This window comes from Diplotaxodon limnothrissa, linkage group LG4 (assembly GCF_057381915.1).
Source record: "Diplotaxodon limnothrissa isolate DT_005_m linkage group LG4, D_limnothrissa_male_GT1.1, whole genome shotgun sequence".
Classification (NCBI taxonomy): domain Eukaryota; kingdom Metazoa; phylum Chordata; class Actinopteri; order Cichliformes; family Cichlidae; genus Diplotaxodon; species Diplotaxodon limnothrissa.
In genome coordinates, this window is record NC_140599.1 from 15945939 (window position 1) to 15965057 (window position 19119).

General features: G+C 38.2%; 1 protein-coding gene across 1 annotated transcript; it reads left to right on the forward strand.

Annotated features, from left to right (window-relative positions):
- Window positions 1–2673: 2673 nt before the first annotated feature.
- LOC146633516 (uncharacterized) lies at window positions 2674–4043 on the forward strand. The gene is made up of 3 exons (XM_085352308.1): window positions 2674–2806; window positions 2951–3233; window positions 3361–4043. Exons 1-3 carry the CDS (start codon window positions 2715–2717, stop codon window positions 4030–4032), a joined length of 1047 nt encoding a protein of 348 aa, XP_085208434.1. The 5' UTR covers window positions 2674–2714; the 3' UTR covers window positions 4033–4043.
- Window positions 4044–19119: the final 15076 nt, after the last annotated feature.

The following is a 19119-nucleotide window of genomic DNA, read 5'->3' on the forward strand; positions in this document are numbered from 1 at the left end:
TAACCTGCACAGCCTCTGGATTCACATTCAGAGACTATGAGATGGTTTGGGTCAGACAGGCTACTGGAAAAGGACCGGAGTGGATTGCTTTTATAAGCACTTCAACTTATAGTTATGCTACGTATTATTCCCAGTCAGTCCAGGGCAGATTCACCATTTCCAGAGATGATTCCAGCAGTAAACTTTATCTACAGATGAACAGTTTGAAGACTGAGGACACAGCAGTTTATTACTGTGCCCGAGAGGGACACAGTGAGAGACAGCAATAGAAATGCCATACAAAAACTACTTCCTCTATTTCCCAACACCAGGGAATATTTGCTAAACTCAGGGTCTTTGTCGAACATTTTTAAACATTCATGGTAACAATGTCATCATTATTAGTAATAAGATATCTCTTGCCCAGTGTCACCTTGTTTGAATTTAGGGTCCAAATGTACAGCAACAATTTTGTTGTTAAGTTAGCAAAAGTCAGTGAACAAATTAAACCACATATTTCGACAAGTTTACAGACGGTACCATTAAACTCACACTAGCCTCATCATCAAAACAGAGAGAGTTTTGCCCATTAACAGACAATATAAACACAAATTCAAACACATTAAAAAAGAACGCATATACTCTTTTAAAAATCAATAAAGCATACAGTGTCATTATCACTTACAATAGAGATTACTGATAAGTATGTCACTATCTAAACATGTACAAACGACATCAACAAATTATTACAGCATTTCACCAATGGGTTGCCATTATTAGATATGATGGTGGAAGCACTTACTATTCTCAGTCAGTCCAAGGCCGGTTTACCATCTCCAGAGACAACAACAAGCAGCAGCTGTATCTGCAGATGAGTCTGAAAACTGAAGATTCTGCTGTTTATTATTGTGCTCGAAAGCTACAGTTACTGAAACTGTTCAACAGCTGTACAAAATCCTACCTTCCTCACTGTTAGGCCAGTAATATTGTCAAGGTTATGTCGTAACCCTTCTCTTCTTAATTCCCTTTTTCATTAGATATATTAATAGAAATTTGATTCCTAAGCAAAATTGACATAATTTCAAGATTCTCAAAGATTGCCTTGTTTAAACTTCTTCTTCTTAATAGTGACCCTAACTGGTTGACCAATCCTGGACTCACATAACACTCCATTTAATCACAGACAGGAAAAGTCTGATCCTCACTGTCTAAAATTAAAATATTAAAATATAATTCCTATAGCTGGATGATTGTGATTTTTTTTTTTTTTTTTTTTTTTTTTGTGGTACATGGACATTGACTATCTACTTCAAAACCCTTCAGATTTAATAGTCAACTCCACTTCCATTATATTGTTTCTCTAAGAAGGAACTAATGCAAAACTTGTATTATTCATTTTTGCCAACAATATTAATTTAAAAATAGCCTAAAAAAAGTAATTTATAGACTGTGCTACATTTGTAGACCATATCCAATGTGGTTACAATTTTTTTTAAAAATGTGTGAACAGCTGACACAGCCAGCCTCTCTGACTCTGCAGCCAGGTCACCGTCTGACCATGACCTTTCAGGTCTCTTATTCTATGAGCAGCAATTGGACTCACTGGATCAGACAGCCTGCAGTAAAAGGGCTGGAGTGGATTGGAACAGCATGCGATGGATGCACATCATAATACAAAGATTCCCTCAAAACCAAGTTCAGCATTTCCACAGACTCTTCCAGCAACACACTTACTTTAAGTGGACAAAATGTGCAGGTTGAAGACACAGCTGTGTATTACTGTGCCAGAGAGTCACAGTAACACAAAACATCAGCAGACCTGAACAAAAACTCTTCAGTGCCTCACTAATCCAACAATGGAGGAGCCTTGAAACAACTATAATATTGCTGTGCTTGTCTGAGCTCTCTCCAGGTACTTTGGCTTCCTGCCACAATCCAAATTAGGTACTCTATGGTGGCTGTATCTTTGTTTGCCATGTAATAGAGTCGGTATCTTACAGTTTTTCTCGATTGCTTAAACACTATAACCAGGCCTCTAAACTAAAATTTCAAAACTGTAACGCTATTGGTCAAAAAGCACACCCATTTCCCTGAACTATAAACACTATTCCCTGCTTTGACACATGACTCAAATTTGGTGAACTGTTACTGCAAAACTCTACACACAAATCCCTACATTTTACAGTGCTTACACCATGTAGTCATTTAGAAAGCACTAGCATGCAATAATGTTAACTTAAGTCAGCATAGCTTGAGCTCAATTAGCACACAATTAACCAGGTGGAAACACTAGGAGTCAAAATTTAGCACACACCAATCAGAACCTGCGATGGATAGATAAAAGGGCCAAAGTCAGCTCATTCAGGTTTGAAACAATGGATCCAAAGAGATGCAAAGGAAGAGGATGTGGTGGAGAAAGAGGACGTGGTGAAGGAGGAGGACGTGGTGGAGGAAGAGGACATGGTGAAAGAGGAGGACGTGGTGAAGGAGGAGGACGTGGTGGAGGAAGAGGACATGGTGAAAGAGGAGGACGTGGTGGAAGAGGAGGAGGAGGTGGTCTAGGACAACAGGAAGGTGGTGGAGGAGGAGGGAGAGGTGGAGGAGGAGGAGGACGTGGTGAAGGAGGTGGAGGTGGAGAACGACGGCGACAAGGAAGGGGAAGAGCAAGGGCACGAAGACAGTCAGTCTCGGATGAAATTCGAGCCACTTTAGTTGACCATGTCCTTGTCCATGGGATGACTATGAGGGAGGCTGGGCAACGAGTACAACCAAATTTGAGTCGCTTCACTGTTGCCTCCATCATCAGAACCTTCAGGGAGGAAAACAGGTAGGTGTACTTGCAGTAAGACTGCTTTGTACAGTAACTTGTAAGTTACTGAACTTATGTGTCTTGAGTTTCAGTATGTTTCCATTATTTTCCTGTAAAATGAATGTGTGACAGTTACAGTAATGAGTGCTTCTATTTTTGTAGGACACAGAGACGACCACCTGGTGGAGGCAGGTTAAGGCTTTTGTCGGAGGAGCAAGAGAGGGAACTTGTAAACATGGTAATTGCAAATAATGTAATCCGCCTGCGAGAGATTCAAAGGAGAGTGATTGAGGATGATCATCTTTTTCGAGGCATAAATGCCATCAGCCTCTCCACAATTGACCGCATCCTCCGAAAGAATCAATTCCGGATGAAACAGGCATACCGAGTCCCTTTCGAACGAAACTCTGACAGAGTGAAGAACCAACGTGTGGAATATGTTCAGGTATGAGTTTTGATACTGTATAAAGTATTGTGTACCATCACAGCATGGCAGTTTATGCTGCCATTTCAGCACTCTTGAACTGTGGTTCAGGGTACTGATTGACTCTACTGTGTTATGTGTTTTGCAGAGAATCTTTGAGATTGAAGGACGGCCTGTTCCCCATGAAATAATCTTTGTGGATGAGGCAGGTTTTAACCTGACCAAAAGAAGGAAAAGGGGGAGGAACATAATTGGCCATCGGGCTATTGTAAATGTCCCTGGTCAGCGTGGGGGGAATGTCACTATGTGCGCAGCCATCAGCCAACGAGGGGTACTCCACCACCATGCCGTACTAGGACCCTATAACACTATGCTTCTCCTTGCTTTTCTTGATGGTTTAAGACAACATATGTTCCAGCTGGACTACAGGGAACCAGCACAGCCAGAGCAGCCTCACTACGTTGTTGTGTGGGATAACGTCAGCTTCCATCGCGCTGCTCTGGTTCGTGACTGGTTTACCAATAACCCAAGGTTTTCTAATATCTTTCTGCCTGCATACTCTCCCTTTCTAAACCCGATAGAGGAGTTATTTTCGGCATGGCGGTGGAAAGTGTATGACCGAGAACCTTATGTCCGTGTTCACCTCCTTCAGGCCATGGAAGAGGCCTGCCTAGACATATCAGTAGATGCATGCCAGGGGTGGATCAGGCATGCAAGAGGATTTTACCCCCGCTGCCTGGCTGGGGCCAATATAGCCTGTGATGTGGATGAGATTCTCTGGCCTGACCCAGACCAAAGACAAGATGCTGAGGTGGGATAATGTTTCTGGTGTGTGTTGTACTGTATAGTACATGAATGACAATGTGCCACTGTACATACATTGGTTGCGTCTTTTGTGTTTATCATGTGACAAGGGTTTTGAAGGGGAGAACCATAAGCAACCTAATTGTTTTGGAACTATTGTTTTGAATTAATTGTACCAGTGTGCAAAACTCTGTTGTAGTGTGTGTGTTTTTGAGGGCTTGTGTTTGATGTCTGAGGGCAAAGTTTGGTTTTTCAGCAGGAGTGAATAGTTTTGGGTGTAGAGCTTCATTTTGACCTGGAAATAGGATGTTTGGGGAATTGAGTGAGAGGTTATGGATTTGTGTTTACTGTTGTGAGGATATGAGGCGTAGTTTCAAGAAATGTGTTTTAGCAATCGAGAAAAACTGTAATCCCCCGGGTGGGTTCCTCCTTGGTTTTTACACAGCTGACTAAACGTCAAACAGAAAACTGATTAAACAGAAGTGTGAGATGGTCGAGAATTTACGCCAGTGTCCTGTTATATTTTAGATAGCAAGGAGCAGACGGCTGAGTTTATTGAACTCCACTGAGATAGCGGTGACGCTAATCACAAGGCTAGACCGTCCAATTTCACAGCCGTTTACTTCCGGCCTACCCGACCTTCTGAGGACCTGGCCCACGTAGACCGCGAAGGCCGGGTCCTCAGGAGGATGCAGTCCATGAATTTGGACACAACCTCTATGTATTCTATCTTTGTGCCTTTTAGACTCTCATTTCTGTGACCCTTTGACCCCCCATTATAACCTCATCCTGAGCATTATTCAATTATTCATAATAAGCCACAGATTGTTTCAGGATCAGTTCATTGGTGAAGGAATACAATCCATTTGGCCATTAAAACACAAAATGTATTTATGTATAAATGATTCACTGTATACAATTATTAAATAAAGTTTTTTCTTTTATATAATTAATAAAAAATCAAACCAATCTGAGCTTAAATGGAAGGAAAAATAACACATAAATGCCAATCCTGTTGTGATAGCCATCACTGGGAAATACAAAGAAATAAAAGTAACAAGAACATGTCATTCGTGCATCATTTATAGTGCTGTATTCAGTGGTTGAAGTAGGTACTTCCTAAAAACCTGTGAGGAGGAGTCAATGCAAAACCTGGATGTCTTAAACTTACTTTAGCTGCAGAGAGGTTGACAGAGACAATGGCTCACGCAGTTTAACATAATGGCCATAAAAACAGGAATGCTTCTTTTTATCGCTTTATGGACAGGCAGTGTTGGGGAGTAATGGAATACATGTACCGGCATTACATATTTAAAATGCAAAATATGAGTAACTGTATTCCATTACAGTTACTGTTTAAAAAGGTGATAATCAGAACACAGTTACTTTGTTGAAATAAATGGACTGGACGGTGGTCTTTTCCTGTTTCATATGTTAAGCTAAGCTCTCTCTACTTTTGATAATTCCACGCTGGTGGAAACCCAAACAAAACACACATTAAGAGGCTCTAATGCCTGGGTCTCGATCTTGTGGCCCATGTCACCTCTACTTGCGGCTCGCATAATGACGTGAAGAAATATTTTTAAAAAATGATTATTCAAAAAATGTTTTAATGTGAAGGCAATATGAGCAAAGTGTTACAGGCATAGCCCTAAAGAATGTAGCCTCATGGGCAGTGTAGTCTGTGCTGCAGGGAGAATGTGTGGGACTGCCCCTCTCTAGTCAAAAAGTACGAGTTGTCACCGACCAGAAACAGGAGATGGAAGCATGTAAATATAATAATAACCACTGCAGCCCAAAAGAGTGCCTGAGGAGCCCAGTTGTAAGTAAGCTATTAAGACTCAGCTGTACACTGTGTTCGTGTTTTCCTCCAAAGTAGGAGCAGCCTTTCAACGCCTCTCTCTTCCTCTTGCTAGCAAAATTGACCCAGACACTAAAGTTAGTTTTCAACTACGAGCCGGACACGGAACCCAAAGTATTAGCCAGAGGTCCCTTTACTACGGTTTGGAGCCGTGGACATGGCCGAGGTAACAAGAGAGTGCAAACAAAAAGAAAACATTTTTCACTAGCAGTCAAAAACTAATGTGTACACTTATGTCTGCATTTTTATTTTGTTAAATATGAACAAAATGATAGCAGAAGTGCTGTCATGTGTCTGGCCAAAAGAGAGCAGCAATTTATTTAGTAGTTCAATGATAAGCTTCAGTTAAGAGTGAGAAAAACTTGCGTGCGCAGTTGCAGTTTTGCCTTGTTATACAATATTTGAAGTTAAAAACAAACCAAATACTACATTTAGGAAATATTTGTGGGTTTTTTTTCCTTGTTTCTTTGGTCTTTTTCGTACTACTTGAACACTAAAGTGACCCTCCAATGAGATGACAGTGACAGTAGTGGTCCACAGTTTGAGACACCTGCTCTAATCTAAGCGTCCTGTTAATGTCCTGCTCTCAGCTGCATGTAAGTTATTTTTTAAAAACTAATGTTAGCCTACTGCACCTACCTTGTTTTAGTTGTGGTCACTACCCTGGTTATGTGCCACTTCAGTATCTTCAATGTACTATTGCTGTGCAATTTATTACTAAAGTCTACTGAAGGCTGCAATAACAACCTGCTAGCTGCAAATAATCATGTGCAGTTCTGAAAGTGTACAAAAAGGAAACTCATTACTGATACAGAATTGGTTTTCGATACGAGATCACTGCAAAAAAGTGCAGCCTTACCAAATATCCACCCTATTGTTACTCATTTTATATTAAGATTAAAAAATCTAGTTGGTATTGGTATGCAAGTACCCTTCAGTATTAGTAATAAATCACACAGCAATAGTACACTCAGGTAGTTGTACAATGCATGACAATATATTAAGTAATCCAAAGTATTCTGAATAGGTTACTCTCATTGAGCAACTTAACGGAATATGTTACAAAATACATTTTGGGGCATGTATTCTGTAATCTGTAGTGGAATACATTTTAAAATTGACCTTCTCAACATTGTGGGCAGGTGAGACCTTTCACTGATGTTGAATCAAATTTGTCATTCAAGAATAAACAACTATGTAACTATTGTCTTCTTTCGACAGGTTTTATGGTCAGACTCTGACAGAATCTGAACCAGTGGTTAAAAGACCTGAAGAATCCCACACACTGACCTGTACAGGCTCTGGATTCACATTCAGACAAAGCCACAGTGTCTGGTGCTGGTTGAGCAGTTGTACAAAATCCTACTCCACTTATTTTTATTATTTTGATAAATCCCACGGAAGAAGTGTCTTTATGTTTAGTTCCTCTTGCTTTAATTAAACTTTGAAAAACAGTGAAACAGATCAACATTGTCCACCAACCCTAAAACACATAAATTAAATTGCTGTTTGCATTTAAAAGCAACATACCAGTGTGGTTATTGCCAAGAATATGACCCACCTAAAGCAAAATAAAATAAAAAGTTAAAAATTTTGTAAGACTGTAACAATTTTTATTTCTCAATAAGCAAAAGCAAAGTGAGTTCATTGTCATTGTTTCCTGTTAGGAGGAGTCTATGCAAAACTTAGGCACTGTCTCTCTTTTTAATGAGTGCAGAGGATGGTAGAGAACAGAAAACAACATGTTGGACTACAGGACAGGACTGATGCTTTTGTCTCTCTGCTGGGCAGGTGAAGATTTTCACTGATCTCAATGTTGATATACATTGTTTCTGTTTTTGACACAATTTAATTCAAGTGATTTTTTAAAAATATCTTACCAGGTGTTGAAGGTCAGACTCTGACACAATCTGAACCAGACCTAATTAAAAGACCTGGAGAATCTCACAGATTGACCTGTACAGCCTCTGGATTCACATTCAGAGACTACTGGATGGTTTGGGTCAGACAGGCTCCTGGAAAAGGACCGGAGTGGATTTCTTTTATAGAGACTTCAACTTATAGTTATGCTACATTTTATTCCCAGTCAGTCCAGGGTAGATTCACCATCTCCAGAGATGATTCCAGCAGTAAACTTTATCTACAAATGAACAGTTTGAAGACTGAGGACACAGCAGTTTATTACTGTGCCCGAGGGACACAGTGACAGAAAGCAATTGAAATGCCATACAAAAACTACTTCCTCTTTTTCCCAACACCAGGGAATATTTGATAAACTCAGGGCTTTTTTCCCCTACATCTACAAACAATATCTCTTGCCCAGTGTCACCGTGTTTGAATTTAGGGTCCGAATGTACAGCAAAAATTTTGTTGTATTGATAAGTTAAGAAAAGTCAGTGAACAAATTAAACCAGATATGTCGACCAGTTTACAGAAGTTTCCATCACAGGGAGTGCAGAATTATTAGGCAAGTTGTATTTTTGAGGAATAATTTTATTATTGAACAACAACCATGTTCTCAATGAACCCAAAAAACTCATTAATATCAAAGCTGAATGTTTTTGGAAGTAGTTTTTAGTTTGTTTTTAGTTTTAGCTATTTTAGGGGGACATCTGTGTGTGCAGGTGACTATTACTGTGCATAATTATTAGGCAACTTAACAAAAAACAAATATATACCCATTTCAATTATTTATTTTTACCAGTGAAACCAATATAACATCTCCACATTCACAAATATACATTTCTGAGATTCAAAAACAAAACAAAAACAAATCAGCGACCAATATAGCCACCTTTCTTTGCAAGGACACTCAAAAGCCTGCCATCCATGGATTCTGTCAGTGTTTTGATCTGTTCACCATCAACATTGCGTGCAGCAGCAACCACAGCCTCCCAGACACTGTTCAGAGAGGTGTACTGTTTTCCCTCCTTGTAAATCTCACATTTGATGATGGACCACAGGTTCTCAATGGGGTTCAGATCAGGTGAACAAGGAGGCCATGTCATTAGTTTTTCTTCTTTTATACCCTTTCTTGCCAGCCACGCTGTGGAGTACTTGGACGCGTGTGATGGAGCATTGTCCTGCATGAAAATCATGTTTTTCTTGAAGGATGCAGACTTCTTCCTGTACCACTGCTTGAAGAAGGTGTCTTCCAGAAACTGGCAGTAGGACTGGGAGTTGAGCTTGACTCCATCCTCAACCCGAAAAGGCCCCACAAGCTCATCTTTGATGATACCAGCCCAAACCAGTACTCCACCTCCACCTTGCTGGCGTCTGAGTCGGACTGGAGCTCTCTGCCCTTTACCAATCCAGCCACGGGCCCATCCATCTGGCCCATCACGACTCACTCTCATTGGATTGGAGCACGTGCTGGACAGACAACACACTACAAAGATTCACTCAGAAACAAGTTCAGTATTTCCACAGACTCTTCCAGCAACACAGTTACTTTAACTGGACAGAATGTGCAGATTGAAGACACAGCTGTGTATTACTGTGCCAGAGAGTCACAGTAACACAAAGCATCAGTAGACCTGAACAAGAACTCTTCAGTGGAAGAGGAAGCTTACAGACCATTGTTGCTTTAAAATGCCAGTTCACTTTTAAACAGATCAAATACAGTATACGATGAAATTATAATAATAATGAATGATACTAAAAAAAGATCAAAATGTTTTTTATCATAATTATTGTAAAGCTTTTTCTTGCTTTGTCATTTTGAAAAAGAAAACACTTTACATTTGGATAAAGATATTGAATGTTTTCTTTTTTTTTAAAAAAACAGCAATTTTTGGGTTTATCCAGGATTGCACAGTTTACACTGTATATATTACCAAATGGCATAACACTAATCAAGTTCACTTTCAAGACATCAAATACTTTTCTTCTAACAGATGCTGCATGTCATTCCAGTCTCAAGAATTCTGCAATATTGCTTCCCACTTGTTCAGTTTTAGGTAGATGTCTGTGTGGTGACAGTTTTTCACTTTTACTTGCTGGTTTTACGCAGCTAACCTCTTTTGGTTTGAAAAATATCAAACTTGTGCTCAAATGGAGTCCTTTAAAGTATTAACTCACACACTGAAAAATGACATCTGTCATAAGGACCCAAATACATAACACCATCTAGTAGCATATAATCCACATTCCAAACATTTAGCCTAACGACAGGTCACAGCCATAAACAGACTATTGGAAAACCCAGAAGACACAACTCCCAAGACCAGTTAACTGACCAAGTCTCTGCTACTGAGCTGTTAGCAAGACTGTTTGAATACATCAGCTGACTGGAGCATTTCTGTGTCGAGTTTGCATGTTCTTGCTGTACTTGTGTGAGCTCTCTCCAGGTATTTTGGCTTCCTGCCACAATCCAAAATAGGTACTCTATGGTGACTGTATCTATGTTTGCCATGTTATAGAGTCTGTTAATTTGTGCGTAGTGTCCAAATAGCTAGCAGTAAGAAGTTGTGTAACTCAGTTTTTGAATACCAAATTCCTCCTGTAGAGGGGGGTCTATGCAAAGTTTTGCTTCCTTATAAAAACGTTGTTGCCAATTCTCATTTAATTCATGAGAGAAAATCTTAAGAACATTTTTACCAATTACACATTTTGATTATAAAGTTTTAAAAATTATCGAATATATAATTTACTTGAATTTATTCTTTATTGTTTGTCTCAAAGGTAAGAAAGAGATTCATTCTTTAAAATGGTGAAAAAGTCTGATTCATGATGATCATGTTGTTTTTTTCTGTTTTTGATTATTTTGCTCACAGGAGTTTGGAGTGAGGTCAAACTGGAACAGTCTCCCTCTGAGGTGAAAGGATTTGGAGAGAGAGTGAAAATGTCATGTGCCCTTTCTGGTTATACCCTGACAGTAAATGATATTCACTGGATACGACAGAGACCAGGAAGAGCTCTGGAATGGATTGGGTATATGAGCACAGGCTATAATTCTCCTAGCTATGGCAGTTCTTTTCAACATCGTTTCATCATGACTGAAGAAGACTCCAGCAGAAGACAGTACCTTGACATCAACAGCTTGACAGCAGAAGATTCTGCTGTTTACTTTTGTGCTCGACAAAGCACAATGATGTAAGACACTGGAGCAGCTGCACAAAAACCTCACCATATACTAATATCATGTAGCAATATAATCCTGATGATTTCTGGATTCTCCTGCTGAAAGAGAACTTTCATACATATTGTAAAAAGGAAAATAAAGATACTGAAACCTGAGTTGTTCCTGGTGTGTTCATTGGAGTGTAAATATTAGGTACAAAGGTCTTATGCACTGAAAAAAGGAGAGTGCATGAGACAGGGCGTCTACAGTGCTTTGAGTGTTCAAGTAGAGTAGAAAAGTGCTAAATAAGTACCAGTCCATTTACCGCTGCTTGTAGACATAAACAGGTATGCACGCTATTTAAAACAACCATGCATTCAAAAACAAATAATGTTTGAATTCCAACCTGAGTACATAATAAATTAATCAATTAAAAGTCTCAAAAGAAATCAATTAGTATTTATTCTCTTCTGAGAGAGGCCCGTGCACAATTTGACACGTCACACTATCTCACACATCATCTAACAATATCATCATCTTACTAATACAATTAAAGATGTTACAGGAGTCTATTTCTAAAATGTTTCTCTATAGGTATGAAATAGCAGAAACAAACGGCAGTTACAGCATTATCTATGTAAAATGTCAAATATGTCACACAGACTGTTTCATCCTTGTTTCTATTAAGTCACTATAATGACACTTAAAGATAAACACTGATCTTGATTAAATGGCACTGACCCTGGACTCATTTAAAAGTTGATTTTAAACATGCAATATTTACTTTTTACATCCTTACTTATACTTCCCACAAAGAATTGAGTCTTTATAAAAAAATGAAGCAGAGTATAAACTAATTGAGTCACAATTTTACATTTATTTGTGCAGCGATTAGATGTAGTACAGCAAGTATATTATAATAATAATTTAATAATCAGACAATTAGCTGAATACCATGTCTCTTTAATGCAATATAATATACCATTAACAGAAGTGACAGTAGCAGTCCTTTTTACCTCATTGTTTGACTTATAATTTAAATGTAACTCAATGTAACCAACAGTGAACAGAAGTCAGCTTTTTTTTTTTTTATTCATGTCTTACATGTGAGTAAGGTTTTTTTTTAATTTGTACTTAGGTGGCAGTTTCTGAAACGGCCACCAGTTAGATCCTCTTGAACGCTTTATGCATTCATATGCAAACTTATTGACTTCTTCTGTTACTCAGCTATAAAAGCTGTGGCAGACTGTGGTGTGAGGTTCACAATATGCGACGTTCATCAAAAAACATGTTTTCTGTTGCTCTCTTACTGTTCTTAGCCACTTCATGTGAGTCTCTTTAGACGGGTAACGTTGAACATTGCTTTGTAATATAACCTGCAGTTTATCACAAAATATTGCCTTCATTAACAGGTTTGAAGTGTGAACAGTTGAACCAGCCAGCCTCTGTGATCGTGCAGCCAGGTCAACGTCTGACCATCACCTGTCAGGTCTCTTATTCTGGCTATTGGACAGCTTGGATCAGACAGCCTGCAGGGAAAGGACTGGAGTGGATTGGAATGGCACTTGGATCTTCCACAGAGTACAAAGATTCACTTAAAAGCAAGTTCAGTATTTCCACAGACTCTTCCAGCAAAACAGTGACATTAACTGGACAGAATATGCAGCCTGACGACACAGCTGTGTATTACTGTGCCAGAGACTCACAGTAACACAAACAATCAGCCGACCTGTACATAAACCCCTGAGAGACCCAATCGTTAAATTCACCAGTAGAGGAGTCCTTAGACCACTTAAACTTGAAGGAAGAGGCAGTCTTATTATGACACATTTTACAAAGAAAGTTCATTTACAGAGCTTCAGTCAAATGTAAATTAGATCTTCTGGTCTGCATTCCTGATTGTTTAGGCTGCTTATTTATTTCACTTAAGGTTTCCCAGTCAGTCAAACTGAAACTCTGCTTCCATTTACTTTACTTTAAATCTCAGTATATTCTGTCATTCTCTCTTCACGGAGTCTAGTTTCTGTGACCCTTTCTCTCCCGATCTTAAACTCATCCTGGTCATTCAAAGAGCCTTATTCAAGTCTTCATACCTTCACTATCATTAGCATATAGACTTCGCAGATTCTGTTTTACTTTCTTTGACTCTTGGGCCTCAGCTCTGCTACATTAGCTCTTTGCTTCATTCCTTTCAAATAATCTCTCCTTAATTAATACAGTAATGCCAATGAGATACCACGACTTATCTACTTCACACTTTGTTGTTTCTAAAAAGAAGACATCAACATTAATGCTAAAAAGATAAATTCAATATGTTTTGATGGTGTTTTTACGGTTTTCACCCCTACATCAAAGATCCACAGACATCAATATTGTATTCAAGGGACATTATATTTGAAACAATAGATATGGAATACTGGCTGCCCAGTGAAGAAAAGCAAAAGGAAATAAAAGGCAAATTAAAGAGTTACTATGTAATGTTTATGCATTTACATGCAAACTCGCTGACTTCCTCTGTTACTCAGCTATAAAAGCTTTACATCAGAATGTGGTGTTGAGTTCACATCATGACACGTTCATCAAAAAACATGTTTTTTGCAGCTCTCTTACTGCTCTTAGCAACTTCATGTGAGTCTCTTTTGATAACATTCAACAGTATCTGTTTTATGATATAACCTGTAATTTCTCACAAAAAAATTTCTTTTTTAACAGGTGTGAAGTGTGAACAGCTGACACAGCCAGCCTCAGAGACTGTGCAGCCAGGTCACCGTCTGACCATCACCTGTCAGGTCTCTTATTCTGTTACTGGCTACTACACAGCTTGGATCAGAAAGCCTGCAGGAAAAGGGCTGGAATGGATTGGGATGGCAGCAACTGGATCTACAACATACTACAAAGATTCACTTAAAAGCAAGTTCAGTATTTCCACAGACTCTTCCAGTAAAACAGTGACTTTAACTGGACAGAATCTGCAGCCTGATGACACAGCTGTGTATTACTGTGCCAGAAACTCACAGTAACACAAACAACCAGCAGCTCTGTACAAAAACCTGTCAGAGCCTCAACGTGTAAATCCACCAGAGGAGGCGCCCTCAGACCACTTTTAAAGGGAGAGGCAGTCTGAATGGAAAAATGTGGGTTGAAATAATAATGTAGAAATAGTAATACTAATATTAAACATTTTGCATAAAAATAATGTTTCTATTCACCTCACAACAAAGATCTCTGTTTACTTTCTGGCCTGCATTCCCAGGTGTCTGGGCTAGTAGTCACTTCTTGCCATCACTGCAGGTTTGCCCTCTCAGTCAAACTCAATTATATTGCCATTACTCTGGTCCATTAATTTTCTTCATTGCCCTTTGCATGTCAATATGTCTTCATTAATTTTTCTTTAAACTCAATGTATTCTGTCATTCTGCCTGTTTTGTGACTCTTTGCCTCCACATCTTAAACTCATACAAAGAGCCTTATTCAAGTCTCCATCTGCTTCATCTTTACCATGACTAGCAACAGGTTCTGTTTCACACCATTTCTGCTACATTAGATCTTTGCTTCAATCCTTTTAAAATAATCACCCCTTACTTAATATAGTAATGCCAATGAGATATTATAATTTTAGATACTTTGTACTTTGTTGTTGCTCCACATCAGTCCTGACATTGATAAGATAAACACAAGACACTAAATTTGGGAATATGTTTTGATAGTATGTTGTTCACCCCCCAGGAGAGTTACAGAGACATTCCTACTGTATTTAAGAGGAAACACAATTAAAACAGCATTAGGTATGGGAATACTGGCTGCACAAAGAGAAAAACAGGAATAGTAGAGAATAGAGAAGGAAAAAAGATAAATTAAAAGCAAACAAATAAATAATAAAAATTATTGAGATACAGTGGTTAAACAGTTATGTAGGCTGACATAGAAACAGAAATAATAACATAGAAATAATTAAATGGAGTCACAGGAAAACCTGCTTATAAAAATATGTCTTTAACAGGGATTCAAAAGATGAACGTGAGCTAACTGATCTCTTCGGGGAGAATATTCCAAAGAGTTGGTGTCCTGAGAGAAAAAGAAAAAAGAAAAAACAGATCACCCTTGGTTCTCAGTCATGATTGTGGGATGACCAGAAGAGCCTTGGGTAAGGACCTCAGGTCACAACTAGCGATGTAGGTATAAAGTGATCTAAAAGAAACCCTTAGATGCATAAACAGGTTAAAAATGACCCAGTGAGGTTGGTTTCTTGCAATATCTGATAAATATAAAGTTGTTTTCATTTCATGTTCCAGCTATTTCTCAAAAAACATGTTTTTGATATTTTTAACTTACCTTTTATATATTTTACAAAATTGTGGATTGGGGTAGTTCATCACCACTCAAAGCGTCCACATTCATTTCATGTGGAATTTCATGAGAACCTTTGATTATCATTAGTGTCACTGTCACAAATATATATTTATTTACCACAAAGAGTGTAATCCCTTATTTTCACCCACAAAATTATTTTTAAAGTCTGCCTGTACTTCTTTAATGCGTTCAGTTCATGTCACAGGGTGATCACCAAAAGCCTCGGAGTCCTATATTGTAGGGACCTAAAGGCAACACAGTATAACTCAGTGAATAGTGACAGAATAACTTTTTTTCTCATCAGACTGAATCCGCCCAACGAAGGTCTATGATTTTTGCTTCATGCAGAAGTACAAACAGTAATTTGTCCCAAATCTTAAACACTCTAACACAATCTTTTAAAAGACTCTGTTTTAGTGTGAACGTCTTTAACGACAACATTTTATGCCACATCAGTAATACATTTCAGAAAGATTTCAAATTCAAAATGTATTTGTATAGCACATTTAAAAACAACAGATACAACCAAAGTGCTTCACAATCAGCTAAAAACAAGAGAAAACAATAGAGAAACAAATATAGATAAATTTGAAACAAATACAGATAAATAAGAAGAAAGTGAATTAACAATAAAAAACATAAAACAGGCCTGATGGTACTCATACTGAACTCGAATTAAAAGTCAAAGTAAATAATGAGTTTTAAGATGAGAATTAAAAGACTGAATAGACTGAAGTATGAATCTCCTCTGGCAGATTATTTCAGATCTCCTCTATACTTCAACTGAGACCTTGGCTGTGCTAAGAGCATCTGGCTATAGATGATCTCAGTGCTCTTTTGGGGTCATACATGTTGAGGAGTTTGTTTAAATAACTAGGCGCCGTATTATTTAAAACTTTAAAAGTAAGTAAAAGATTTATCAGTAGGAAAAAGGTCGGAAGAAAAGTCTTGTCAATATAAGAGTGAACTTCTCTTAAATATACAGACAGTTTCCTGGTGTTGCAAACAGTTCAGCATTTAAATACAGTTTTGTTTCAATATTGTCTCATTATCCTAATTTCAATTTTGACTATTAAAGCTAATAATTGTGTCCCAAGCATAACTCAACTAATTCAACATTCAGTATTCAAAAAATTATATTTTTAATTTGCTACATGTACAGCACATAGGGGAGAATTGAAATACTGTTTCTCTCTCACATTATTCTTAGGAAGAATTAAGAAAGATAAAGGACACCGCAGGGAAATATATGAAAGTCAAACCTATGTACATAGTGCAGTCGTGCAAGATAGAAATCCAATTAAATAAAAAGAGAGCATCTCGTGCGTCATACATTGACAGTAGTGCAGTGACCAACAGCAGCAAGTATGTGGTGCAAATGTTGCAGTTTCATAGACAATTAAAGATATGATTGTAACTTGTATGAGAGAGTGTATTACAGCAGCGGGCAGAGGGGGGAATGAAGTTGGTGGATGATGTTATTAAGCGGTCTAGCGGACCGAGCCCGGAGGCTCTGGTTCATCTTTCCCAAAGGCAGAAAATCAACCAAGTTTGTGAGGAGGAGTCAAAAATCAAATGCAAAACTCAAATCTTCTACCTCTACTTATGAGACTGAAAAGTGGATGAGAGTGGACAGATGACAAACAACTTACATAATGTATTACAGGACAGGGCTGCTGCTTTTAACTGTCTGCCTGGCAGGTGAAAACATCAACTGACATCTGTTTTATAAAACTTGGTTAAGATATGGTATATCGTTTATTTTCTTTTGTGTTTTCACAGGTGTTGATGGTCAGACTCTGACTGAGTCCGATCCAGCAGTTAAAAGGCCTGGAGAATCTCACAGACTGACCTGTACAGCCTCTGGATTCACATTCAGCAGCTACTACATGGCCTGGGTCAGACAGGCTCCTGGAAAAGGACTGGAGTGGATCGCAAGAATTAGCAGCAGTGGGGGCAGCACTTGGTACTCTCAGTCAGTTCAAGGTCGGTTTATCATCTCCAGAGACAACAGCAGACAGCAGCTGTATCTGCAGATGAACAGTCTGAAGACTGAAGATTCTGCTGTTTATTATTGTGCTCGAGAGGCACGCTGACTGGGGTTGTTCTAGCAGCTGTACAATATCATTCAGTAGTCCACCCTAGCTTGGTGCAGACCATACATACATGTTAAAATAAATTTTACCTTAACATTATTTTGACAGTGTTTTAGCCAATCCTGTTATATTTTATCTTATGCTTAATTGATTTTAATGTGCACCTTTTATTATTTTTGGTTCAAAATGTATTTAAAAATGGTTACAACTGAAAATATTTTTTGTCATATTTCAGGTCTTTGGTTTTTCTTTTTTTAATGGTTACAGTTTTTTTTAACTGTCTGTTCTTCTTTGAAAAAAAAATTGTATATACCATCCATGTCAATGCATTCTTTTTTATTCTTTTGAAGCTTTGTCCCGTTTGTGGTTTGTCTTCTTTCCATGTGCTTCACTTTCTTCCTCTTCATGCTTCTTCTCTACGCAAACTAAGTGCAACTCTGCTGCTGCTGATATTAGCAGCTTGATTCTTTTTAGTTACTTTGGATGTACCTGTAGTATCTCTGTCCATCTGTCACCTGAACAATTGTCACACAGGATGTTCATCTTTTTAAGATGTAACACATGAACTATGAGCTATTGCATAGTACACTCAAGTCACACTACACATGGTACATTCTTTGGTGTAATTAGCAGTGCCATCAAGTACTTGTGATACAAGACTGAGAACATTTGCTTCAAGTAAAACTCTTCTGAAGATGTATGTTTATATTTGCTTTTAAGAGAAGAACAACTTTCACAGCTAACACAGAGAGTGTGTGACATGCCTTGTCACACACTATCTGTGTATAATTTTTCAATTATACATTGAAAAACTTATACATTTGAAAAAAAATAACATGTTTTTATTGAAAACTCAAATGCAGTGCTTGACAGTATTGCATTTTTTTAATTGTGTTGATGCTGTTGTCACATCAGTAACACATTTCCCCATCAACATCATGTTTGTACACACATATACTTCACCACTAAAGGTAGTTGTAATACTCAACATAGTGACAATAAAGTATATTTTGATTATAACACAAAAACATTTTAGTAATCAAAAAAATGCTATTTGTGAAACAAAGATCTAATAAAAATGCAGATATCATGCTGTTTGTATATCAGATGTGATAACAATAATGAATCAGGGGTTTTGATTGGTTATGCACTGGAGACCCCAGGGGTCGATCTTAAAAAAAGGTGTTACATGTCAAGGTGCAAAGTCAGTGCAAAACTTGGATGTGTTATAACTATTTATATAGTATGACTGCAGTGAGGATGACAGAGTGGAATCGTCACACAGCTTGATGTAATGGATGCAAGAACAGGGCTGCTGCTTTCTATCATAATCTGGGCAGGTGAAGAGTTTCTCTAATGTTTTGTCAAATTTGTAATCAAAACTTGATTAGAGATTATTTTCTTCATCTTCTTCTTTTTGTCCTTTTATTTGTTTGTTTTGTTTTGCTTTGACAGGAGTTAATGGTCAGACTCTGACACAATCTAAATCAGTGATTAAAAGGCCTGTAGAGTCACAGACTGACCTGTAGTTGTTCTGGATTCACATTCAGCAGCTACTGGATGGCCTGGGTCAGACAGGCTCCTGGAAAAGGACTTGAGATGGTTGCTTACATCGAAGTTACAAGCTACGCTCAGTCAGTTCAAGGAAGGTTTACCATCTCCAGAGACGAAGCAAACAGCAGGTGGAGCTGCAGATGGACAGACTGAAAACTGAAGATTCTGCTGCTTATTACT

Bases quoted from the DNA above. Each gene is read 5' to 3' on its own strand.
- LOC146633516 (XM_085352308.1), top strand. From the start codon at position 2,715: ATGACTATGAGGGAGGCTGGGCAACGAGTACAACCAAATTTGAGTCGC. The intron at 2,807-2,950 runs GTAGGTGTACTT...CTATTTTTGTAG, and splicing joins ACCTTCAGGGAGGAAAACAG to GACACAGAGACGACCACCTG. The intron at 3,234-3,360 runs GTATGAGTTTTG...TGTGTTTTGCAG, and splicing joins AACGTGTGGAATATGTTCAG to AGAATCTTTGAGATTGAAGG.